This window comes from Takifugu rubripes, chromosome 21, assembly GCF_901000725.2.
Source record: "Takifugu rubripes chromosome 21, fTakRub1.2, whole genome shotgun sequence".
Classification (NCBI taxonomy): Eukaryota; Metazoa; Chordata; class Actinopteri; order Tetraodontiformes; family Tetraodontidae; genus Takifugu; species Takifugu rubripes.
In genome coordinates this window covers 17,374,503-17,400,617 of record NC_042305.1, presented here as the reverse complement: position 1 = coordinate 17,400,617, position 26,115 = coordinate 17,374,503, and the positions used below count along the sequence as shown (strand labels likewise).

Sequence of the window (26,115 nt, the reverse complement as noted above, 5' to 3'; positions counted from 1 at the left end):
ACACACACACACACACACACGCACACACACACGCACACACAGTAAAGCAGAGTAGGTGAAGCCAATTTAGACATGGCTGATGTGGGTGCAGTTCATTTGCGGGTTCAGATTCAGGTGGAACACACCAGGGAGAAATTACAATGTAATTATTTCCACTTGTATAACTTACATGCAGAAAATATTTCACACAAGCATCATTTCTGCTGATTAAATGAGAACAGAACTTGAAGCCCTCATCCAATACCAAAGCCGAGCGTTTGGTGATGCATATTATACCATAAAACCAGTCAAGTCTGGGCAGCATTCTTAATAGACATAATCCTGCAGCACGTTTGGCATCATCACACACACAGTTTGATAGTGCAGAGATCTGGGACAGAAAATGTATAAGCTCCAGAAGTGGCATTAATAGGTGATGTGGCACCAGAAGGCAGATGGAATGATGGAGAAATGGAGAGCCGGGGTACAGAGGTCCGTCCTAGATGAGGATAAATGTGCATTCCATGACTGATGCTGACTGATCCTGGCAGCAGCGTCGGGGCAGAGAACATCAGGAAGTCAGTCCAAGGGGACAACTTGGAAAAAAGAGGAATCTTGTCAGGACAGAGGAAGCAAAGTTACCGAAGAAGAAGAAAGTGCAAAGAAAACTTAAAAGGCTAAAAGTATTTTTTAATGCATGCATTCATTTTTTTTAAAAAAAAGAAAACTTTATAAAACTGGGAGGAAACATTGCAGGCAGAAAGTGCAGAAAATGATCTTGAGAAAACAAATCAGGCAACCTCCATTTAAAAAGTGTCTCGCTGTGCTGAAAGAGGCCGCTCATTCTGAAAAAGGGGCAAATATCAACAAGCGCGCACACACACACACACACACATACACACACACACAGAGATGTGGTTCGGCTTTGGGCCAGATGCTTCAAGAGAAGGAAACATTCTTGTGATGGGGAGTCATCAAGTATCAGGTTCCACTCCATCCCTGACGAACAACCCCCCCCCCTCAATTGCACACACACACACACACACACACACACACACACACACACACACACACACACACACTCACTGTCTTTTCTAATCAGATCTAGATAAATCTGTTTATATAAGCCCAAAGGTGGATGTTTCTCACTCCACATGGTCTGATTTATTTTATTCAGTGTTTTTGGAAGGGGGGGGGTGCCCATTTAAGCCTCCTCAGTCCAATGCAAAACACGTCATAATTAATGATTCATTAAGATAGATGGAAGAAGAACCTGGAATGCTCAGGTCTGCAGGTCGTACTGCTGTGCATAGAATAGTGGAATAAACGCGGAGGTGCAGTTTCCTATCACCACCACTAGATGTCCCTCTCAACCTGTGTCACTGATCAGGGCTCTCATTTTCTGGACATTGGGAGAGGAAAGGAAATCAACCAACCGGTCTTTGTGGTCTAAAAGGAAATTGTAATAAGATGTGTCCTCGTGAATATCAGTAAACTTATTCTATATACGATATGCCAGGGTGAAACAGCGATGCGGGTGTGAGCGCTCACATCCAGGGGGTCGTGGGTTCGAATCCCCTGGGCGGAGTTTATTTTTAAAATGTATGGATTGCTTTATGTTTCCAACTGTCTTGGAAACGAAGCTCACGTCATCGGCACAGTGACAGTTGTACAGTAGGTCTGATATTCAGGACAAAGTGCTGGAAGAGCCTGTTACCAAGGTAACGCTGCCGCTGCAACAACTGCTGGTTAACATGAAAAACAGTATTGTCGTGCGCAGGATCCTTTGAAAGAAAATGAAAAATGTGAAAGGACTGTGGGTCCAGTTGCCTACAAACAGAACAGCTCCAGCTGTTAAACACAGTCGCCACGATGTGCATAAAGTGTGATAAATGTGCTTCGTTTGTGGACACAGATGCCAGAACTCCTGCCAGTTTCTGTCGATAAATCCCGGGAACGTGGTTGCCAGTCAAAAGTCCTGGCGGGTTCCATGTTCACTTGGAAGTGATCTTTGTTTACATCTCTCCCAAAAGTAAAATAGCTTAAATTCAGCCACTACTTGTTGCACAGTCTCCAATAGTGTTCAGTATTACAAGTTTAATCTTTGCCGGAATGATGCAGAAGGGATGAACAATAAAGTGGCTTTAAGTTTGCTTTAGTTTGACTAAAACATCGCGTTTATTTTGTTTCTGTCTTGTTGGCCATAGCCTCGGCCTGCCAGCGTCCTTCTCCAGCGATGACCAGATGTCTGCAGCAGTAATCACTGCTGCTCATCGGCTACACAATCATAATAGGGTTTAATGACAATATAATTACCGAAGGAACATCTTGGCTCCCTCAGCTTTGGCTTCTTCCTCTGTCCTCCCTTCTTTCCTTGTGGGCCCTGTCTGTGGCCTGTGCTGAGAGGATCTGATGGTGTCCAGCGTGCACACAGCTGGTTTTGGAGGTCCAGCAACAAAAACAGGCAGTTTTGTGTTGTTATGCCCGGCAGAGAATGTTGATTATCAGATTATCAAAGAATCCTCTCTGAGCATGTCTTGGTACTCATATACTGGTTAGTCGACATTGTTCCCTGCAGGTTCTGGACCATTAATAACCCATCTAACCGGGGCGTCGGGCCATTCTCTGTGGCTGTTGACAATGTCCCAGTTTCCAAAAAGCCAGGAGTTTTGCTTCCAATTAGCAACATTAGTGGTTTTCCATGACATGTGAGGCCTCGGTCTTCAGCGTCATAAAACCCTGTGCTGTCACTGGCACTGGCGCTCGTGTGAGCACTTTGGGTTGGTAAAAGACCAAACAATTGCAAGCCAGAAAATATATATACTGGAAAAACCCTTTCCTGTTCTTTGGTATGCAGAAAAAGTTCTCATGGCAACTGCCAACATTGGGATGTTCTGAGCAGAAAGTGGCAGAAGTGCCTGCAGTGACCCAGCAGCCTCCGGTTTAACCGCAGGCCCGAGCTTGAACTCTTTTCCTAAACGTTCCTGCAGGAGCTGCTTTGGGAAACTACCGACAGCTGCAGCAGCAGCTCACCAGGGGGCAGCCAAGTGAACCGAAAGGATGTCCCGGACGTGTTCCCCTAACCCAGTGCTTCTCAATTATTTTCTGTTACGCCCCCCCTAGGAAGAAGAAAACATTTTGCGCCCCCCGCCGTGACTATAATTAGTATCATTTGTCTATTAAATTGTTATAAGTACACCTCTGCATAACATTGTATCCTTATTAATATTAAAGAAAACAAAAAAAGAAAGAAATATAGACCAAAGCGGGATGATTGTTGCCAATATTCGGCACGTTTTTGCCGAAAAAACTCAAGCGGCTGATCAGCGTGACTGGGGTGTAATGTCTTTAAGTGAGGGTTAGGGTTAACCAGGGTTAGGGTTAACCAGGGTTAGGGTTATCAACGTGACAGGGGTGTAATGTCTTTAAGTGAGGGTTAGGGTTAACCAGGGTTAGGGTTAACCAGGGTTAGGGTTAACCAGGGTTAGGGTTAACCAGGGTTAGGGTTATCAGCGTGACAGGGGTGTAATGTCTTTAAGTGACGCCTTCATTTATTTGGCTCCATGCTGTCCTGCCAACATTTTTAGACACAGTAAACACACCGGTCTTTCCTCGTCTCCCACTGTAGTCACAGTGAAGCCAAGCGCTATAAATGCTTCGTCATATTTCCTCGTCTTAGCTTTCGGGAGACTTTCGTATGTCTCATTATCTGTCTCTCTCCGCCTTTCTTTTCATCACTGTTAAGTATTTTTTCATGCCGTCTCTTGGTGGTTTGTTCACTGCTCTTCCTATCTCTTGCTCTGTGGTGTGTGCGCGCGGGATGTGCAATTACACTTTATTCTAGTACGGCAAAAAAATAAAAATAAACATGTTCTCCGGGGTCACACGCGCCCCCCCTGACACCGCACCTTTGAGAAGCGCTGCCCTAACCCTCACTCTGTTATCAGATCCATGTTTAATGTTCTGGAACGAAAAAACATTGTGTTTTCACCTTAATCAATCATTTCCTGGTATTGATTCTTGTGCAGTTCGGCTTTCAACGGCTGTCAACGGCTGTCAACGGCATCCATGGTTTGCTGCCCGAGTGCCTCTTTTCAGGAAGTTAATAAAAATGTATATTACAGTTAGAATTAAGAACGTGTCCAAAACGTACTTACATTTTCAATGTACTTCGTGGATATTGTTCATCTTTCAGACGGCACCTGAGAATATGTGTTACGCTCGAGAGGACTGGCGGTCAAGTGTGGCGGAACCCCAAAGAAGGCAGACAGACACGGGAATTAAAAAAGTAAACTCTGAAGGTTTAATGAAGCAAAAAAAACCAGGAGGGAAGAAACAAAATGAGAGAGGCCGAGACAAACTATAGGTGCGTGATGCGGCAGACGAACCAAGTTCGAGATCCAGGGGCGAGAGTCTGTGGGGGAGTCCAAGTGTCCAGAGGATAGGAGAAATCCGTCCGAGGAAGGGGAAGAGGAAGAGGTCAGAGGAAGAGGGGCTAGGAAGGTTGCAGAGGAGTCTCTGGAAGACGCAGGGAGACGCAGGGAGTCGCTGGGGAGCCTGGAGAGATGCTGGGTCCACGGGACGTGTTGCCAAAAACATCAGTAAGATCAAGCACTGGCCTGAGTGCATAGGGGCCTTTTATGGGTGCAGAGTCGTTTGGGCGGATTGGGTGCAGCTGCAGGAGAGGGCCCAGGTGGTGGTGGTTGAGCTGATTGCCCAGGAGGAGGTGGGGCCAGAGTAGGAGTCACAACAATATGCTTCCTTTATAATCTGCTGCCTTAATAACGACAAATAAAGGGCGGGGGGGGGGGGGAGTAGGGACACATGGGCGAGCTGTCACCCATTTCCAAAAGTTGTAAGTTGTTACTCAAGTGAAAAGGGCACTTTGGCTGTTTCCACCAGAGGTCCTGAAGGATCCGTGCACTGCGCATCGCTGCATCTGTGATCACAAGATCTGCGCATGTTACAGGACCAGGGCTGTAGCGAATATTATCAGTGGCTTCCTCCACTGATTCCTCTGGAGATGAAGCCTCGGAAAAGTTGAGAGAGGCGGAGTTTCGGTGGAGTTGTCGCCCTTTAAAAGCTGTGCAGAAGAAGAGGTTCGTCAGAAGCCTAAAAGGAATTAGGGACATATGTCTGCGTCACACTACACAAAGGTAAGCACTCTCAAACTTTTAACGTCCACTAATGTGATGATTAAACCGATTGAAGGATAAGTGGAGGCCTACATTGTAATGCTTTAGCCCAGTGCTTCTCAATTATTTTCTGTTACGCCCCCCCCTAGGAAGAAGAAAACATTTTGCGCCCCCCGCCGTGACTATAATTAGTATCATTTGCCTATGAAATTGTTATAAGTACACCTCTGCATAACATTGTATCCTTATTAATATTAAAGAAATCAAAAAAAGAAAGAAATATAGACCAAAGCGGGATGATTGTTGCCAATATTCGGCACGTTTTTGCCGAAAAAACTCAAGCGGCTGATCAGCGTGACTGGGGTGTAATGTCTTTAAGTGAGGGTTAGGGTTAACCAGGGTTAGGGTTAACCAGGGTTAGGGTTATCAACGTGACAGGGGTGTAATGTCTTTAAGTGAGGGTTAGGGTTAACCAGGGTTAGGGTTAACCAGGGTTAGGGTTAACCAGGGTTAGGGTTATCAACGTGACAGGGGTGTAATGTCTTTAAGTGAGGGTTAGGGTTAACCAGGGTTAGGGTTAACCAGGGTTAGGGTTAACCAGGGTTAGGGTTATCAACGTGACAGGGATGTAATGTCTTTAAGTGACGCCTTCATTTATTTGGCTTCATGCTGTCCTGCCAACATTTTTAGACACAGTAAACAGACCGGTCTTTCCTCGTTTCCCACTTTAGTCACAGTGAAGCCAAGCGCTATAAATGCTTCGTCATATTTCCTCGTCTTAGCTTTCGTATGTCTCATTATCTCCGTCTCTCTCCGCCTTTCTTTTCATCACTGTTAAGTATTTTTTCATGCCGTCTCTTGGTGGTTTGTTCACTGCTCTTCCTATCTCTTGCTCTGTGGTGTGTGCGCGCGGGATGTGCAATTACACTTTATTCTAGTACGGCAAAAAAATAAAAAATAAACATGTTCTCCGGGGTCACACGCGCCCCCCCAGGGGGGCGCGCCCCACTATTTGAGAAGCGCTGCTGGCCTCTTAATAAGCTTGCACGGTGTTCCATCTCCCACCGGGTCACTGTCTGGCACTGTGCCAGTTACGCCCGTTGGGCGGCGCTCAACGTGCACGTCCGTGTCTCCCTGCGGTCTAATTGAGATAGGCATCCTGGTATTAATTGCATTTTCCTTTTGGAACCGTACTCCGGGCTTGCGACCTGCCGTTGCAGTGCTGAGAGTCCCGGGGGCCTGATGGAGCGGGCGGTGGCCCCCGGGCCTAATGGGCCCCGGGGTTGTTGAATTGGAGCATAGGTCCACATGGTTGCTTCTGTTCTGGCTGCCGTTTAGTTGTGACGAGTCAAACAGGGTGGTCACACCGGTCCTTCTCTTCTTTAAAACCATTACTTCCTTTAGTAAATCATTTATTTCTATATAATAATTAGTTTTTCCCCCGACCTGTTGCGTTAGTTGAGTTGAAGTTGGATTAAGTTTGCGTTATTTAGTTTAATTGATTAACCTCATTTAGTTTAAGTTGGTTCTTTGGTTTGTCTATTTTTCAAAGTCATTGAACCTTGAATTTGTTCTTTTCTTTGTTTGTGTTATAGGAATTTAATTCTATTTGGTTTTGTTTCTCTTGTTGCTACATTAACTGATGATGGCCCAGGGGCCTCCACACTGCTTTGCCCCCCCCCCCCCCCCCCCCCCCCCCCCCTTTTTTTTTCCTGTTCCTCAATTGGTGAATATCAACAAGCACACACAGAAATTGGTTTTACACCGTTTCTGTAGCCACACACACACACACACACATACACACACACACACACACACACACACACAGAAGTTACCTAGGTGGTAAACCCCAGCCCTTCTGTTCTCGGTTGTCTCCACCACTGTGTTGGCTCCAGCTGGGCACGTGTCCCAGTTTGGTCACCATTTATTTAAAGTGTTTTTTGTTTTTTTTAGTGTAACATTTTAATAAAAACCTCCTTTGGCCCTGGGGTTAGTTTGAACCTATGGCGGCGCTCACGCCACTTCTGGTTCTGTTCATACAGAAAATGGATCATAATGATTATTTTACATTGTTGCATAATGTGGAATGGAGCCCTGACGTACTTACTGTATTCTGAAGGTCAAGTTTAGAGCGTGATCAGAAGGCAAACAGAAGTGGATTTAAGGGAATAATAAGGTCAGGGGGCTGAGCCTGCTGTATTTTTATCTCAGGGGAAAATTCAGAGAAATGGCAACTGGACTCCTGCTGCACGCTGCTGCGGCTTTACAAGTTTCAGTGTGTAATTTACATACTGTGATCTAATTATGAAGTAACTCTGCTTTTAATGCCGATTAAAGGAACTCAAACCCTTAATAATGAAGTCTGAGCTGCCAACCGAACAGGAGGACAAGCCCGAGGAAGGGTCAGGCGGCCCCGCCACGCAGACGTCCCGGGCCCGCTTCCGAAAATTCCTCTCCTACTTCGCTGGGGACATGGCGCCATTTGGGAAATGGATGGAGAGTACGTAAACATTCCGCTTCTACGACGTGAAAGCGGACGACGGTGTCAGGTGGTTTTTAGTTTGCAGTGGAGCGAGGAAGCGGGCCCGAGTCACCTCCGCCTCTCTCTTCCAGGGCAGTTCATTCTGCTGAAGCTGCTGGATTGGGTTCTGCGCGGCGCCTCCCAAGTGATGTTTGTCAACAACCCTCTGAGTGGCCTCATCATCTTCGCTGGGCTCATCCTGCAGAATTACTGGTGGGCTCTCAATGGCTTCGTGGGGACGCTGTTTGCCACCATTTCCGCCCTTATTCTGCAACAGAACCGGTTGGAGCACAGACATTCAAAAAGCTTTGACATGCTGACCCGACGCGACGTGATAAGTGGCCTCTTTCTTCAGGGGCGCCATAGCTGCGGGTCTGTATGGTTACAATGGCATCCTGGTGGGACTGCTGATGGCTGTGTTCTCCAATAAGGGGGACTGGTACTGGTGGCTCCTTTTGCCCAACATTTTCATGTCCATGATGTGGTGAGTGATCACTGTTTTAATGTCTATAGTTTTGAGAGCACATAGAATACGCAAGTGCATCTAAAAGTGACATTCTTTCAGTCCAATAGTGTCCAGCGCCCTGGCGTCCATAAACAGCCGCTGGGATTTGCCGGTGTTCACCCTCCCCTTCAACATCCTGGTGTGTCTCCACATGGTGGCCACGGGCCATTACAACCACCACTTCCCACAAGTCCTCATCCAGCCTCGCTCCGAGTTGCCCAACATCACCTGGTCTGAACTGGACGTAGCAAAGGTGGGCGACGCGCCTCGCGCCCAACGTGGTTCCAGGATGAGAGAGGCTGCAGATTAACCTCCAAAATGTTCTGTTTGTTCTTCTGTGCGTTACACCTCATATCCCTGTCTCTGCTTACCCCCCCCAACACGTACACAGCTATTTATGTCGGTGCCTGTGGGAATCGGTCAGGTCTACGGCTGTGACAACCCTTGGACGGGAGGAATTTTCATCATCTCGCTCTTCATCTCCTCACCCATCACTTGTGCTCATGCTGTTTTGGGGTCTGCTGTAGGGATGGTGTCTGGTAAGAGAAACGGATCCTGAATGAGAAAAATCTGTAGGTTTTATGCAAATCGAGCATGAATAGCAGCTCAAGCAGCTGTAGAATGTAGAATTCTATTTAAACCGGTTGTTTTTGCAGGTCTGGCTCTGGCAGCACCGTTTGGAGACATCTACTTTGGTCTGTGGGGCTACAACTGTGTCTTGGCCTGCATCGCCATCGGAGGGATGTTCTACGCCCTCACCTGGCAGGTGCACCTGCTGGCGCTCACGTGCGGTGAGTGAACGTGGCCGTGATAAATCAGAGGGTCATCAGATCAGAAGAGGACACTTGTCTAATTGCGTCTAATTGTCTTCACCTCTTCAGCCTTCTTCTGTGCATACCTGGGCTCGGCAATCGCCAATATTATGTCCACGGTAAGTCCACATCCTGCATTTATGTATGTTATATATAGGCTGTTAAGATGTAAAATTAAAAGTTAATAACTGCCATGTGGTGGATTGTTTTTATCCCCAGTTTGGTCTTCCAGCGTGCACGTGGCCCTTCTGCCTCTCTGCCCTCACCTTCCTGCTCTTGACCACAGAGACCAACAAGATCTTCAAGCTGCCCCTGGCCAAAGTCAACTATCCAGAGAAGAACCTGGGCTTCTATTGGAAGATGAAGAGGCAGGAAAAGGCGGAGAAGGAGCGGCTGGAGAAGGAGAAACAGAGAATCGTCGACGAGGAAAATGTTTTTAATGAGAAGGAGCAACTGAGGTTAGAGCTCGAACTCATGGAGGAGGGCAAAGTGCAAAACAAGGCGGCAGAATGTAAAAACGAGCTGTCGTGCATCACAGAATCCAAAGTGGAGAAGCAGGACAGTGAAAACGCCGGCAACAATGATGGAGAGATGAGCGTTGCCGGAGAACGAGACTGATTTGTGTGTGTGTGTGGGTGGGTGTGTGTGGGGTACATGAATGTAACGGAATGTTGTAACTACTGGTCAGGTCTGAAAATAAATATATATTTTAAATCTATAGTTCACCTCTAAGAACGAGAACAGCTGGAACAGCCCCCTTGAGGTGTGTGTGCTGTTTTAACATGTCTGCAACACTAAATCAAACACGCTTTTCACAAATCGGCAGCATTCTCAAATTGTTCCAATATGGGGTCCTGAACGATGTCTTGGAATTTGAATATTAAGTATTGATGTTATTTTTGTTCAATAAATTTTATAGAAATAAAAATGGCTCGATGTTTTCTGGGACTTGTTTAATTGTATTTGAACATTGCTGCTCTAAAATATGATTTTTGAACAAAACATCTTGTTTAATGCAAACGCCAGGATTTATTCACAGTAAAAGAGGTTGAGGATTAACATCTGATTACTTGTACAGTTTAGTAAACTGATAAAGAACTCTTGAGTTCAACATATTCCCTGTAAAATGTTTGAATAAAAAACTATCAAAAACAAGCAGAAGCTGTTGTACGTGATGTCTGGGCGAGCTGTTGCTGCTTATCTCTGATAAACTATTCAGCTAAATAACTTTCATTGAAATCTGCCATCTGTTCCTCCATCTCCATGGCGATAGAGGATGAGCCTTGTCAGACCCTCAACTGGAGATGTATGAGAGTTGTACTGGGACATCTGTGTGTAGCAGAACTGTCCTTCAGCCCAAACCCGCTTCTCCTCCGCTCCAAAGGTTCCTGTTGGTTGGGTCCGAGTCCCTGCGAGCAATCGGAGCAGCAAAGAACACTGAAACCCTCAATACACCATCTCCCACTATGACCTCAATACTCAACAAACTGAACTGATCACCTTCCAACGCCATCAGTAACACACTAAAAACATCCACATGTTTGCATAAGACGGGTGTGTGAATCTATTTTGGGTTCCATCGGTCCGTCCAACAGCGGCTTGTGTTTGCTTGTGACCAGGTTCAGTACTGACATGGATTCAAAGGTGATTTTATCATAACCTGCTGCCCGCCCGCATACAGCTCACGGTCTTTTAAGGGTACATTTGTCGTCATGTGTTCCAAGCGGTTTGACAATCGTAGCCGTTGGTGTGGAATGCAGAGAATGAAAAACACATTTGTCAGATATTCTGATGCAGTTGGAAACCCAACCAATCGCTGCGAGCTGTTGTTCCGTTCAAGGTGTTCTTTCAGGAGGCCGCAAAGGGTCAGGCAGGCGAGGGTGAGCCGATTATGTATACTTTTGTAATGTATGTGTTAATGTTTGATCTACATGTTAATGTTTGATTTATGGAGAGAGACAGGAGCGACACGCTCCAAGAAAAACCCACTAACTGGATCCCAAAAGCAAAAGAGATACCAGTGAGGTTAATGCTGGTTTTATGAGCACAACAAAGCAAAAGAGTAAAAAGGAAGAAAATCTGTTTGGTTATTATTAATCCATCAAAGTCTAAATTAGCCAGTGTCATAAATTATGACAACTATGAGATAACAGCCTGTTTTTACGTGTAGAGTACCCGGAACACCTGTCACAACGTGCGACTAGCCTGCTTTAGTCCCATCGTACCGTAACTGGTAAACAAACTGAGTCACAAATTTTAGTTGTTTGGATGAACTCAAAGTTGTGCAGTCAAGATTAGACATGATGCATTTCACAGAGTAACTCAGATGACAGATTACAGATGGCCGGCGTTGACCTTCCTCAATCCTTAGGCCAAACATGCAGGAGCAGCCAAAACCAAGAAAAACAACGATGACACAATAGTGGCGTCGGAACGCGCAATAATGAGGATCGTGCGATTGAAATGTCGAGCAGCGGCTCAGATAAAGTTGTCCTGAATTGATGTTGACGTCGGCCACTTTTATGAAATTATGTTTTCTCGTGATTATTTCACCTTTTCTCTAAAAAAAGGACCTTTTACTGATTTGTTTTTAACCTCGTACCCTCCTGTGAGGCTAGGCGTGTGCTGAGCTGATGCATTCCAAATGTGTTCATGATTCATTAAAAAGAAGGACAAACAGAACAAAAATCGGTGCTTTGACTTAGAAAAACAGTGCACGTGTGATGTTTGAAGCCTTCATTTGAAACTTCAGTGGGCCTCTACTTACGAACGTCTCTACATGCGTCTCTACATTTTTCAGGTTACGAAGCGTCTCAACGGGAAAATATTTCCTCTTGTTACGAAAGAAATTTCAGGATACGAAGGTCAAAAATACGCTAGCGCTGCTACTCGCAGCTCGCGGAGTTTAGCGCACACAAACTTGCTTGTAGCTGCTCTGCTATTGGCTATCGCCTAGCATCTTCCTGTCATCCTATTGGCTAGGAGGGACGTCAATCTGTACAAGTTTGTGTGTATCCCAGCGTTGCCTTCGTTTAACTTTTATTTGTTGTGGGTGTTCGTATGTTTGTCCATTAGATGGCGGTGTTACCACAAGTGTTAACGTTCGTTGCTAGTAGTGACGGCTAATGTAAGATTAGCCTGTAATAAAGTTCATTTTGTTCCTGAAAAAGCCTTGCACTGAATTCCTACATTTATTATGCGGTAATCTAATTGTAACATGTATTTGTTACATGTTTTGATGAATTTTTATGATTTATAAAAAAAAATTATGTCCGAATTTTTGGGGGCTTGGAACGGATTAGGGCATTTACATGGAAAACGCGTCTCTACTTACGTAATTTTCAGGTTACGAAGCAACTTCTGGAATGAATTAAATTCGTAAGTAAAGGTCCCACTCTCATTATGGTTGATTCTGGGGGGTGGTGTGCAGACAACGCTGTTACACGCAGGTTATCGGCGCATATAAAACCAGCTTTGTGTCTGCAGGTGTTTGTATTAACACGTGTCTAGTTTATGGTGCAGCTTAAGTGCAGCAGGTGTCACAGGGAGTCATGGACCACGCCAACATCATCAGAGGTCAACATCATCTGCACCCACAACCTAAGAGAGGCGGGGTTGGGGCTGCTCCCAGCCACCATCCGTGTCAGCTTACGTGCAGGTGGCGCCGCCCAGTCTGTGTGTGACAGGTGGGCCGTCTTCCCCATGTACACGAAGGCCCCATCCCCGCCATCCTTCCTCTTGGAATGGTTTTTGTTCCTCTGCTACTGTCCTTCCTGGATTAAGGTCCCAATGGGGGGTCCCCAGAAATCTCTAAGCTACGGATGGGGGTGGAAGACGGCCCACAGGCGAAGAGAAGTTCTGCAGAGGGAGGTGTGGATCCAAACTGTGACTGCAATGTTCATGGTGAGCAGAACTGTGAGGTCGTTCTGGGAAGCTCAGCTGGTCACCTGGAAGAGACTGGGAATCTCGGAACAATGGTTTTAGGAAGGCATTTCATCAGAGACGCACGACCAGCCTTCCTACATGGCCAAAATGTTTCCACACATTCAAGAATTCTCACATCATTAGTATGACACATATGTATATATGCATTGATCATATTCCTTTTGATAAGGACAACAGACAGGAGGAACCTGTGGATCGGCGCTATCAAAGGTACTCAGACTACATCAGTAACACTGAGTCCACATGTTGCTACATTAATACTCACCTTGTTCTTTACCCTCCCAAATGGTAGCATTGTTTATCCATCCTGATTGGACATATTTGTTTGTGCTCTTTGCAGCTTTCAGCCTGGTAGCGGTGTGGCATGATGGCTCTGCCTGGGAAATATGACCATTGGTAACTCTGAGCTTCGGCATATTGGGAGAGTGAATAGTATCCCTACTTCTTCCCACTGATCATAAATAGGCCTATTTTAACTCTAGTGCTTTACTGAACACGATGGACTATTGCTCATTAGACCATCTAAGAGGTCTCAGACATCCCAAGGTCTTGTTTATTCTGGCCATTTATTCTTGTCTTAGTCTGAAGAAATGCTTGAAATGTAAAATTCAAGATGCAAAGTTATGGAAAAGGCAGCATTTGCCTACACGGTTCTCCAGGAGAAACCACTGTGATTCCTCTAAATGCATTTTAAACTAATCTCCCCATGCCCGCTGAAGTCGAATTTGGATGCCGTCAACCTCTTTGGGAGAAGAACCCGTCCTCCATGGTGACACGTTCTGACAGTTCACAGTTGTTTTTCATATCAATCATCAGGCGTCGCGCAGCCGTTCGTTACACCAGGTTAGGGATGATGGGACGTGCCGATCGATCTGACGCCTGCTGAGGTGATCTCACATGGCTGGAATAGTTGCTGCCTTTCCAACAAAACAAAAACATCTGATACGCTGATGACGTGAAATCGAATTAAATCTTTAAATCTTACAATGGGTACAGGTTACATGCCCCATTTAACTAACCCGCTCACTCCCAAATATCAGGGAAAAGAGTATTTAAAGAAGAAGAGATATTAAAAAATTTAAATACTGGTTTATGTAACACACACCCAGTTTCCTGGATTACATAATTTTGTAATAAATACACCAAAAGAATGAGGTTGTAGCTTAAGTGCCTTAACTCAAGTATTGGGGTGCTCTTCAATCAAGGGTTTGAAACTAACAGTAATTAGAAGAAAGTTAGCCCAGCTGCATCACACACAGGTGGAGAACAGTTCAGGTGATTCCCACTGTTGTGGGAATCTGAAAGGACTAGTTTATCTATAGATACGTATAGAGCTGCTACATTCTTCTGTGTCCAGGATGAAATTTGCATTGTTGCTTTGGTCTGACGAACAGACTCGTCCCCTGATGGAGGCCTTCACAAGAAGGTGTCAACTCCTCCGAGCGTCCCTCCGAGGTCATGGGCAAATGTCACAAACTGTGTTGGGGTGCTTCCAGCTCTATCTGGTAGGTACCCACTGACATAGACCACATCTGCCCAGTTCCATTTCTACCAGATGTTTGACATCCCAGTTCATTTTACCCTGTGGAGACGGTGGGTGCTCAGTGTTCCTTTCCAGTCAGGCTGAGCAAGCTCAGTGGGCAAGGAAAGAAACATAATTATTGCTTGAACATTTAAAAAAAAAAAAAAAATATATATATATATACATAAATTGCAAATTTCCATAATTCAGAGCTATAAAACGTCAGCTTGTCAGGACATTGTCCGTCAGCCTGATTCATCCTTGCGCTTGGTTTGAGTTAGTTTTTATCCCAGTAAAAAATAAATCCCACAAAATCGTTTAAAAACTGTAACCAAACTGTGCAAAAGGCGCATGAGGGTGATGCTGCAGAAGGCTCCTAATGTTTAACAGCTGTGTGGAATTTTGGCGTAAAATGATCCATAAAACACGAGCAGCGTATTAAGTTAAGAATCAGGCCGCCATCTAGTGGCGATCTTTGGAAGTACAAGATAAAATGATGCGCCGGTTTCTTTCAGAACTTTGTCTTGGTCGTTACTAAGCAGTTTCAGCAACAGTGGTTTGGAGGTTTTGAACTTTAAAAGGACAATTTCGTTCCGTTTCTTTAGCCACAGGTGTAGGCTTTTCACCTTTTTTGAATAACCATTAAAAAAAAAGACAAGATTTGAACTACATTTTATTCACATAAAGATTAGTTTTGAAAGCATCTGCAAACATCTGCAGCATTTCATTCCAGTGCAAAAGCAAAGAATCTGACAGGGTCGACAACACACACTTCATTTTCCACAGATTTGGGCTTTTTGTTGCCAATTCAACAGTTTAGAATGACATCAACAGTGCTTCCGTCAAAAAGAGGATTGCAAAAGACTTGAAAAATGTTCTAATCCAAACATTGTGAGAAACCCAAGTACGGACCAAAGAAGCCGATACATTTATTTATTTAATTGGCAGCTGCTGAAGAGGTTTTTTTCTCCACCAGATGTGCACTGACGAGCCAATGAACACATCATTCCTTCACAAAATCCGACAGACGACAGAGAATAAACAATGCCGTGAGGCAACAGTCCAGGCTGAACCATGACACAATGTCCCCGCCACCCAGGAGAAGGTGGCACACGTGGATACCACTGAGGCAGACGGGGGTCGCAAGAAAATAAACCAAGCTGCAGATTTAGACGTTCACCCCGGACATCATCAGCGTGAACGTTGTCAGACGTGCAGACGATCAGAAAACACACCCATCGTCTTCTTTTTGTCACTTTTTGCCTTGTTTAGACTAAACGGCGTTCAGAGACGCCGGGTCTCCGTGCTCTTCACACGGGGCGACTGACATCTGGTCAGGAGTTTCAAGGTCTGCGGAGTGTGAACGCCTCCACCATTTAAAGCTGGCTGCACCACCGACACTTTAGTGGACAGAATTCTGCAGCACGAATGCAAATGAATGCGCTTCTTTAATATTGCTGCCCTATTTATATGCACAGTAGCCCTTAAACCACATTCATCAGCAAATGAGGTCATCATTATCAAAGAATACAAATACTTGAGCAGATTCTCAGTGAATTCTATGTATAAGCCTCTTCTTTACAATCTATTTATATCACACAATGCAAATGGAAAATGCTTATTTACACCTGCCCAAGGGCACTGACCACTCACACCCAGGACACGTGGAAATGTGCACTGAGCACGATCCTGCGCATAAATTAAGTTTCAGTACATTCAACTAAAGCCACAAAACTGGCAACAAACAAATGCTTAATGATATAAGGATAATGTGTAATGCTTTAATGCGTTAGGTGACATAAGTTAGCTGCAAGACACTCTATTTTATGGACATCCTTCATAAAATAGCAATTAATGGATTAGTTTACTTCTGGTACCAGGAACTGGGAGCCAACGCAGCTCGGCCAAGGCTGAAAATCTCCACTTCACCAGGCTCTCCCGGTGTAATATTACATTTTAAATGACCGACCTTCACACTTGTGCTTTGGATTTCTGCTAAAATTTGGATTTTGCAAGGCATCAGCTTTGGTGACCTTGAATATCTGTCAATACCGTATGCACTCCTGCATCACTTCTAAAATATAATATATATATATAAAATAAAATAAAACCTATTGAGGAACCTTCCCAAAAGACATACATCTATGTACACCAAATGCTTCACAGCTGACCTATAGGCGGCTATCAGACCACAAGGCTGAGCCAAAGGAGTGTGTGTCAAGCAAGATTGTCTACTCACAGCTGAGGTTTCAATTAGAGATGCAGATGAGGGGCTTGGTCAACAGTGTATGTGCGTGTGGAGTGTGTGTGCGTCGCCACCTCAGCCACCCTGAGCTAGGAAATACAACTAGCAGGACCAAACTCAAAATCGAATCCCCTGTCCAACAAGGAAAAGAAAATCCCTTTGAGCTGTACTTTGACTTACAGAAAAGGAGTTAGACGGTCCGTCCTACAGAGTGGAAACTCTGCTGACATCTTTCTGAATCACCCTGGCTGCCTCACGTTTAGAGGCTAGTTTAAAAAACTAAATAGCTAAAAGTGTTAGAGCCATTTTTTGAGTGTAGGCAGGTTGGTGTCCATCCAGCGCTGGTTCAGTCTGATGGTTTCCAAAGCTTCTTGCACACTCCTCATCTGTGAGCCGCGATCCTTCAGCCTGGAGAAGAAATCCTGCGCCTGTGAAAAAAACCAATGTTAGTGGCATCAACACACAACTACATGTTAAAGTAATCACCAAATTTGACCGTTTGACTGGGATAAAAGCATGAAAGTTTCCATATCTGGCCCAGGTGCTTTTGCTACATGCTGTAGGAATAATCCCCTGATGGAGGGTCATTATTCAAAAATGAAGCTTTCAAAAGCTCTGGATTTTTTCACTTCTATCACACCCTCAGCATTCTTTTCTTTGGGACTCGGGCACAACCTATCAGGCTAATGGGCAGCGCAGAACTAAGCTGAGTGATGCACAACAGAAACTCAGAGAGAGAAGCTGTAATAATTGTGTAATCACTTAGCAAATCTTTGACTCCCTCGGCTATTTTGGTTAACGAATGTAGAAAATTGCGTTTTGTTTTATGTGTTTCTATATTCTTGATGGATGATATCTCCGTGGATATTTTTTATGAATATACGTTGTATGGATAGCTCTATGATGATGTAGTCTCCTGTAGAACCTGAACTGCCCTTTGGGGATGCATAAAGATGTCTCCCTGTCTTGCACTACATTTGTGCCTGTCAAGGATTCAGGTTCTTCAACATCTCCAGGATAAATGTATATCGCCCCTTTGAGGCTCTCCTTTCCAAACATTCCACAATCAATTCAACAAAATGGAATTTAGGCCAATTTCTGAACTGCGATTATTATTTATTTTGTTATTTGAGTCATTGTTTTGATCTAAACTGAAAATATTAAAATCCTTTGAACAACAAATCAAAATCAGTTCATCATCCAACTACTGAAAATGTGCAAAATGTGAAGAAATGGCCTCATAAAAAACTAAAAACTCACTTGTTCGAGGTGCGACTGTGTTGAGAATTGGGAGGTGACAGACTTGATGATGCTCTGGATGGCACCGGATCCCACAGGGAACCTGAAAACACGTCTGCGATTACAAATGTAATTTGGCTGTGCTCCGTTGTCTCGACTCACGTTAAAGGAGCAGAAACACCGATTCTACAGGGATGTCGTGACCGAAGGGGAGAGGAGACAAGGCTCTGAGAAAGGCCTCTTACTTCTGTATAAGGCGATCCCAGTTCTGTTGTATAAAATCCCAGGCAAACAAGTAGCCAGCGAAGCCGCTTGACACCCTGTTGATGACCAGGGGCAGCTCCTGGGTCTGGATGATGTCACCCTGCAGCCCTGCAGCTAGAACCCTGGACACCACCATTAAAATTCATGTTTGGGTCAGATTGAGTTTTCTACATGTTAATAACATCCAAACAAGGTCAGATAAAAACATCGTCAAAGCAAAAATGAAGGCGGAAGCAGATCAAAGACTCTACCATGATATATGCTTCACGTCTGGCGTGGACGCCAAGGCCAGCAGCATCTTCCGCTTCTCCGCATCGTACGGGACGTGCGTGTACATTTCCAGCAGACTCGTCCAGTGCTCACTTGACTGAGCAGCAACGTTAAACACCACTTGTTGGAGATCACCTGGAATCCTGTGCATCAAAGCAATTCAAACAGTAAAAGACTTTCTTTTTACACCTCAACAGTCAACAATGCACACACACACACACACACACCTAAATGTCCCGTTGGACTCCTTGTACTTTACAAACATGGTTTTTGCTTGTGCAGTACAGCTTTCTTCATCCAGTCGACAGGCCGTCTCCAGCAGGGCTGCTCGCAGCTCCTGTTTGGACACACGTTCCTCCTCTTTCCATGTTTGGCTGTTTATCAAAGGACCAAATTGGCGCAGCATATAATCCTGTCATAAGAGGGATGAGAGGTTTTTGTGTTAGGAGGAATCGGGCTACACATCGGAAGCTTGCACTGCTGTGTCTAACTGTACCTTCATGCGGGCCACGAGCCCGTGCTCCTGTCGTTTGTCCAGTAGCCTGTAGATTGTGTTGAGCTGTAACAAGGCTTCTTTCACAGGGGATGTTTCAGTTTCATTGACCAGATAATCCAAAAGGTTTAGCACATGAAGGAAGGAAACACGTCCAAATCTGTTGATGCCACGGGGGAGTCATGAATTGGAGAATACTCCTCGAAACTCGCCAGTAAATATGAAACAGGAGAATAAAACATAGCCTGATAAACCACATATACTGACTTTGACAGAGCAAAGACGTTGTGTATGAGCGAGGCGCGGTCCTCCTGTGTGAGCACGCTGACATTATGGGATAAAGCCTCTCCCAGTGCAGCCCAGCTCTCGTCTTTATAATGGACGGCGTAGAAGCCTGTGTTTTTATAGTTCAACTTCAGCCACTTCACATTTTCTGGCACCTTAAAAGTTGCTGAAAACACAAAAGTGTACACACATGGGGGGAGGAAATCAACACCTAACAGAATAGCAGCCTTAAATGGTTGATGATGGGAGTTAATAGGATACTTTACCTGACTTGGTCTTGAAATTGAAAACCTGCGTGCATGTAGGGTCCAAACTACAGCTGTCGTTGACATATGTGACTGGGATATTCCACAAGCTGTACACAACACACGGTATGTTTAGTTAAGGACTGCGTGTTTTCCTGCGGCAGCACTTTGCGTGTCACTGGAACCCCCACCTTGAAGCATTCGTAGTGCCGTCAGAGCTGAGCAGGAAGTGCTCCTGGGTGAGTGTCACCTGGTTCCCCTTGCGGCTCATGGTGACCAATGGGAATCCTTTTTGCGATGTCCATGAGGTCATCATCTCCGAGACATTCCAGTACTGTGTAGAGAGCTCGACCTGTCGACAGATAAATGTATTTAGGGTTTGTCCAGTTGATCTGAAAGCCTGCAGCCCGATTAAAGGGGACTAAAGGACACAAAACCTACAAAAATCCTCTCTCACACTTGGCACCATTGTTCCAGCTGTCCTGATGTTTATGTAATAAATGGTCATTGAAATACCCCGACAGGAGGAGGCGATACTGACTTGGTATTCAAGTAAAAACATAGTGGTTCAAAAACTTTTGCTCTGCTTATTTCTCTAATCTCCTCTACTTTAACACTTTATGCAAATGATTAAATGACTATATCATTTTGCATTGAGGAGCAGATGTCTTTGCAACTGCAGTATCATTTAGTGGCAGGCTGACACATAACACAAGCATTCCTGCAGGAACTGTACTGCTGTCACCTGTGTGAGGCTGTTCCAGAGGTCTTCCGTGTTGGTGTTTAACCCCTTGTATTGCTTTAAGTACTGAATGAGCCCCTTCCTGAACTGTTGCTCACCAAGCAGGGAAGTACACAGCATCAGCAGAATGGAGGCACCCTGTAAAACAGAAGCATAGAGCATCTGTGATCAATTCAATAAAAAAGTCTATATTCTAGTGTCTATATCTTCACAACTCAATGACAAGTTACGTCATTTGTTTGATGTTTCCACCAAAGCTGAAACCCAATGAAAATGGTCAATCTGTATTTTAGGCAGCACTTTATCTCAACATACAGAAGAAAGGGTAATATAGCTATAATGTAGTGTCAGAACTGGTGGACACAAATATGGTGAATGATTTGCTGTCAGGAACTCCAGTCACAGACAGGGAGCGGCAGAGATGATCTAAACTACCTGAATGGGAAGGATTGATGAAGAGTTGATATAAACGTTTACCTTTTCATAGGAGACAGAGTCAAACATCTCTTCCACTTGTTCAGAAGTATCAACCTCTGTCGACACAGCATGCGAAGAGTTCAGTGCATCTTTGTCCAAGACTCTGAATCTGACTGCCAGGAACGAATTACCCTGTAAACAGACAAGATTTACTGAAAAGAAATAAACTCACATGTGACAAGGAGTTTTTCTAACATGAAGTGATTCACTTACAATATCCATCTGGGGCAAAACCTTCTGCAGTGACATGTACTGCATGTAGGTGGCGAAGCCTTCATTGAGCCACAGGTCATTCCACCACCTCATAGTCACCAGGTTTCCAAACCACTGAGACACCACGACAGAGAAAGATTAGTACATTCTGGTGGAGTTAGGCGAGTTTCAAGGTCTCCAGTCCAGCTCTTGAAACAAAAAGTCCCTTAAATATTGGCTGAGGTCACCGCAGGACAGTAAAGTAGCTCATTGGTATGAAGCAATATTTGGATTTTCCCCCCACCTGCATCCTGATTGATGGTTTCTTCTACTTTTCCTAACCAACACAATGAACTCACCTGATGTGCAAGCTCGTGGGCTATGACAGACGCGACTACTTGCTTTTCCAGAAGAGACGACTGCTTGCCCACCAGGAGGCTGGTCTCTCTGAAAGTAATGAGTCCCCAGTTTTCCATGGCTCCTGCCAGGAAGTCTGGGATGGCTACCAGGTCTGAAAAAAGCAGAAGAAGCAAGCAAAACATCAGCTCAAACATCAGACTAGTCAAGAGAAAGAAGAAATTAGAGTATTAGAGCAGCATGATTTTGTCCTCACCTAATTTTTCGAGTGGATATTTAATTTCAAAGTAATTATTGTAGAACTCCAGAAATTTAGATGCGGTAGCCAGAGCATAGTCGGTGTGGTTCTTCTTCTCTGTCACAGAGTACACAGACACCTAAACACAAGATCACGGTCAGGCACGTCCCACCATCAGAACAAGCCTAAATGAAATGAAAGCATCAGATCTGTGTTGGACAAACCAGAGTTCCTGAAACATTTTGCGTGATGGAGGCAAACTCAGCAACAACAAAGGCCACCAGATACGTGCTCATGTTGACACTCGTCTTTTCAAACTCATCCTGCATGAGGCCATTGGGAAGTACAGTGGTTTGCGCCTGAAGAATACAGCATTAAGACATTACAGAGATTTTAAATGATAAAAACAATATAGCAGAGCAATGCAGGCACCCAAGTATTTGCCGCCAGCTTGTCATGAGGCCGATACATAAAAGCTCCATTACAATGTAATAAAATTCTGCACGAGATAACCTCAATCATCGAGCACAGTCAAGATCTTTTTGTGGCCTATTAAACGAGAGACTACTCGTAACCTGAATTGACCTAACAGAGATTTAGTATCAAGTCCAAGCAAAAGAAAACAAAGGAAATTAAGAGCAAATACCTTGGGCATGTTTGAAAGGGTAATGTAGTTTGGTTGTCTGCTGATTTTAATGAGGAACTTGGCTTTGAATACTGGTTCATCAAAGCAAGGAAAGGCCTTCCGGGCCGACAGGGGTTCAAACTGAGTGGCAGCCAGGACCCTGAAGGGAAGTCACAGAGCGAGGGGAGGGAACAAATGTAAAAATCCGCTTTCACGTTGAATACATAATTGTTTTTGTTTTTTACTGAGCTGTTAGATGGATTAGTGTTGTAAAATTGTCTCCTTAGACTAGTTGTGATGACGCACAAGGGTGCTGTCAAGTTTTAGAGCAAAATTAAATGTTCCAAATATCTTTTCTCATTTCTAAAATTAGAACCTACAATGTCAGCAATTTCTTCTAAATGAAAATATAGATGAAAGCAATGCCAATGCAGAGAAAGAAATAGATATGAAGAATATTTGGCCATCCATTTATGGCGAAGCATGGTCTAATATTTTACTTCTATGGAATACCAGTATAATACATTAACCTGTGTGCAACCATAATTACAGTTAATCATCTGTGGGATGTCATTGTTCATTCAAATTTCTTTGCACGGAACAAGTTCAACTATGAAAGTTTTGTTTATTTTCCCATTCATGGCGCTTGCTTCTTTTCATTTGTACCTTTTGATTCCATCTTTATCGGTGTATGAACTGTTGTAGAAGCCATTATAGTTGTTTGAGAGGCTGGCAGAGTATTCCAGGATCAAGTTGCATTTCTGGCCCGCTTTCAGGTTCTTTGAGAACTTAATGGCTATTTGATCTCTGGGTTTGTACTCCAGGACGGTCACATCGCTGACATCTTCCTCACCCAGCTGCAAAAATAAAATAAATGATAAAAGCAACAAAGTTGAAGACTTTGTCTCGATGCAAATTAAATAAATTTTCATTGAAATCCCACCTTGAAGGAAGCTTTGGAAATATTGAGGTCTGAACTATGTAGGACGATGACTTTGGTATCATGAAGCACAAGCATGCTTATGGTGGTTTGACCAGTGAAGGTCATAGTGACAAGATCAGGGTTCAAGGTCAAATTATAACTAAGAGGCTGTATGCTATGAGGTAGGCGGTACTGGGCCCATGGGAAAAGCTCTCCATTTGTAGACACAGGGTAAACTGGCTCAATGGGAGATGTCTCATTTGGCTTAGGACATCCCATCTGTAAAAGAATAAAGCTCATTGTAGCTAAAGTACAAAACAATATCACACCGCATTATGCATCAACAGCAGTCATGTATCAGTTAAATACATAAATGTGTGTATTTCTTACCTTGGTAAAAGTGCATCCAGGTAAGAAGTACAGAACCATGGTTCCAGATGCAGCGATCACCAGGAACAGGACAGACACCGCCATCGTGCGTGCTGAGGGTCTAAAACATGATCTACCGGCAAAACCAGAAGAGCTTTTCAGGCTTTAACTAGTTTACAGAGGCTGATTAAAACCAAGCTGATGGGAGGGTAGTTCTTGAAAGAAGATTTGGGTTTATGACAAAGACAATTATTATTCATGTTTGAATAGTCTGTTTTTGAACAGTTTGTTACACAATTCTTATTTGAGCATGTAGATTTTAATTTTTAAAACGTTCGAGACTGTAAATTACATTGATAATAGGCCCGTTAAGATCCCCATTAACAACTATCAACATAGATCAACTTTACTTCCCTTCAACGAATGTTTCAAAAATACATCCGTTATTCTTCCATGTGTTTTTCATGATTTGAAAACCCTGTAAGAGATAATGACATTTTTAGTCTGCATTACCTGGGAGGAGCATGTCTGATGTATGGAGACGAGTGGGATGTATGAGCGGAGCTACGGTTCATGAAGGACATGCCCAGCAGCCGCGCTGAAGACTCGCAGTCCTCCTCATCTTCGTCCATGTCATTCTCCCCTAGGCCTCGCACCAGCAGCCGTGAGCTGCGGGGCTCAAACCCAACCTCATCCGGGTCAAAAGGGGGAAATGTCTAGAGAGAGAGCATATGCATGTATGGGTATTATGGTTAGATGAGCAGAGCAGCGCAACTAATGCACATTCTTAGGCAACTTTGGAAGACGAACACCAGGAATAATAGATCCAGTGCAAAGAGCGCTTAAATATGATGCTTAAAATCCTCTGTAAAAAAAGTAGAACGACAAGTTGGTCCCTCAAATGATGCCCAAATATAATACTAAGCAGGATAAATTGATATAAGAGAGGACGAATATACAGGAAATGCTGAGGAGTCTTTGGCCAAATCCACAACGTCGGGCTCCTCTTCAAACATGCTGTTCTCAATCATGTTCCTCGGCAGGCTGACTCGATCTGTAACACAAAGAAAAGACAGATGCTCTTAAATCAATATATTGCATCTACTCACACATACACATTAGTGTCATCTAGATGTTAGACCTTTTATACATTTGCTGACTGAGGGTCTTTTCCAACATGTTTGCTGACACTAATGACACGTCCATAACAAACCTAACTTATTTCCTGGTTTATTCACAACCACACAATGGGCAACTTTATCTGGTATGACAACTATTCTTAGTGTACAAATCTTGTAAAACCAGTTCAGAAAGGATCTTGATAAAAATCCCTTTTAGCAGTACTATAATAAGAATACTATACATTAATAATAATAATAGTATAAAAATACAACTCATTTTGCCAGAGCATCATCTTAAGTCCACACGATAATGAAAACAAGGTGCAAATCTGTAACCACATAATTTGGTGGCAGGCAGATGTTTTCCAGTCAGCAGTTCTTGAAAAAAATCTGTCACGAGTTCTTCCTTCCTCATTTAATTAAATTTAGATGGTAAAAATCTTTGCACTGCAGGTTTCTCGCTTCCCTTTGCATTCCTGTTATCCATTTGCAGGGTTAACACAATCCGGGCTGTGGTCTATTTGAATTAACCTACATACAAATTAAAAGTTGGTGGTTAAATGTGTTGACAGAAAAACATAAAGTGACATCAAACTCCAGTCAGAATAGGGTCTGGAAAATATTTTAATAGCTGTAATAGCTGCCACTGTGACTATGTCAGTGCTATATTTACTTGTCTATTAATGTTGCAGGATAGATTAGAGCCATTGTAGTTTAGATACAAACCAAAACCAACGGGCCATTGGAGTTATTAAATGAGCAGTTGCTGTTGGGTTCGTCTACAGTTACTCTCCATGTTCATGTGGTAAAACCTCACCATGTTGACCAGGAACCTACAGAAGGACTGCGATTGAATCAGCTTCAACTCTTTAAGAGAAAACAGAAACTGACAAATAAAGCCGCAAAGCCAGATTTAGTCAAGCCTGTCAGATGTCCAACAACCCTGAAAGATGCGCCCTCGGGTGAATGTCACTCCCGCTGAGCTTCCGCTTTCGCCCTGTTAGTTACTAGCTGGCCTGCTGCTATTAGCTCGCTGACAGGTCGGCGTTGGTAAAGTTAAATCCTTACCTGTGCTGTTGATGTCAAATACGTCCATTTCGGAAAACTCAAACAGCCCTCCGCATCCAAAACAATGGGATCCCTGCAAATACAGCGATGGTGTCCAGAGGAAACGACACAAATCCTGGCCAGGTCACAAACCACCAAAGGCTAAAGCAGCCCCAACAAACAGCAGCCGCTGACCTGACGTTAGCTGCGCAGCTAGCGTCAACTAGCCAACTTCTGCCAAATGCTCAATTGTAACGGACAGGCACAGATTCCGATTTGAAAGGTTTCGTCGCTGTCAAAACTTTAAGTCATATTGCGGTTTTATAGAAGCAAAATACGCGTAAAATATAAAACTAACGAGCTAGACCTTAATAAAAGCCTGTTATAGTGCATGTAAACAATTCGATACACAAATCAATTTCTTCCTTGAACAGTTGTTGACACCCGCCCATTGTATTATAATACTGATCTCCTATTGGACGATACGTGAAGGGGGCGGGGCCAGGATCCGTCCAATAGCTTGCGCCGTTTGCGCGAGGACCTTATTGTTTAGACTGAGACAGAT

General features: G+C 44.1%; 2 protein-coding genes and 1 long non-coding RNA gene across 6 annotated transcripts; 1 reads left to right on the top strand and 2 right to left on the bottom strand.

The window, feature by feature from the left end:
- Positions 1-4,215, bottom strand: LOC115247718 (uncharacterized). Of its 2 annotated transcripts, none has more exons than XR_003886820.1 (3): positions 3,971-4,215; positions 1,253-2,413; positions 1-575 (listed from the first exon to the last, which is right to left on the bottom strand). It is a non-coding gene; the product is annotated as an uncharacterized lncRNA (long non-coding RNA). The 2 variants fall into 2 exon arrangements; XR_003886821.1 differs by lacking the exon at positions 1-575 and having other exon boundaries at positions 1,184-2,413; positions 3,971-4,069; positions 4,137-4,192.
- Positions 4,216-4,845: 630 nt separating this feature from the next.
- On the top strand, positions 4,846-10,107 carry slc14a2 (solute carrier family 14 member 2). 3 transcript variants are annotated; one of them, XM_011615827.2, is made up of 9 exons: positions 4,846-5,135; positions 7,452-7,614; positions 7,728-7,917; positions 7,991-8,119; positions 8,201-8,393; positions 8,532-8,679; positions 8,797-8,931; positions 9,022-9,071; positions 9,172-10,107. In XM_011615827.2, exons 1-9 carry the CDS (start codon positions 5,112-5,114, stop codon positions 9,568-9,570), a joined length of 1,431 nt encoding a protein of 476 aa, XP_011614129.2. In that variant the 5' UTR covers positions 4,846-5,111; the 3' UTR covers positions 9,571-10,107.
- A 4,972-nt stretch (positions 10,108-15,079) lies between these two features.
- lnpep (leucyl/cystinyl aminopeptidase) lies at positions 15,080-25,997 on the bottom strand. The gene is made up of 22 exons (XM_011615883.2): positions 25,572-25,997; positions 24,342-24,436; positions 23,896-24,098; positions 23,404-23,515; positions 23,035-23,292; positions 22,758-22,948; positions 22,113-22,251; positions 21,691-21,825; positions 21,485-21,605; positions 21,231-21,382; positions 20,893-21,006; positions 20,680-20,811; positions 20,206-20,340; positions 19,652-19,812; positions 19,482-19,570; positions 19,198-19,381; positions 18,934-19,090; positions 18,665-18,849; positions 18,419-18,580; positions 18,149-18,289; positions 17,925-18,006; positions 15,080-17,092 (listed from the first exon to the last, which is right to left on the bottom strand). The coding sequence occupies exons 1-22, from the start codon at positions 25,597-25,599 to the stop codon at positions 16,961-16,963; spliced, it is 3,108 nt and encodes a 1,035-aa protein (XP_011614185.2). The 5' UTR covers positions 25,600-25,997; the 3' UTR covers positions 15,080-16,960.
- Between the last annotated feature and the right edge of the window lie 118 nt (positions 25,998-26,115).

Bases quoted from the DNA above. Each gene is read 5' to 3' on its own strand.
- lnpep (XM_011615883.2), bottom strand. From the start codon at position 25,599: ATGGACGTATTTGACATCAACAGCACAG. The intron at 21,383-21,484 runs GTGAGGACAAAA...TGCTTTTTTCAG, and splicing joins ATATCCACTCGAAAAATTAG to ACCTGGTAGCCATCCCAGAC. The intron at 19,091-19,197 runs GTCAGTATATGT...TGGCATCAACAG, and splicing joins AACGTCTTTGCTCTGTCAAA to ATTTGGACGTGTTTCCTTCC.
- slc14a2 (XM_011615827.2), top strand. From the start codon at position 5,112: ATGTCTGCGTCACACTACACAAAG. The intron at 7,615-7,727 runs GTACGTAAACAT...TCTCTCTTCCAG, and splicing joins ATTTGGGAAATGGATGGAGA to GGCAGTTCATTCTGCTGAAG. The intron at 8,932-9,021 runs GTGAGTGAACGT...TCACCTCTTCAG, and splicing joins CCTGCTGGCGCTCACGTGCG to CCTTCTTCTGTGCATACCTG.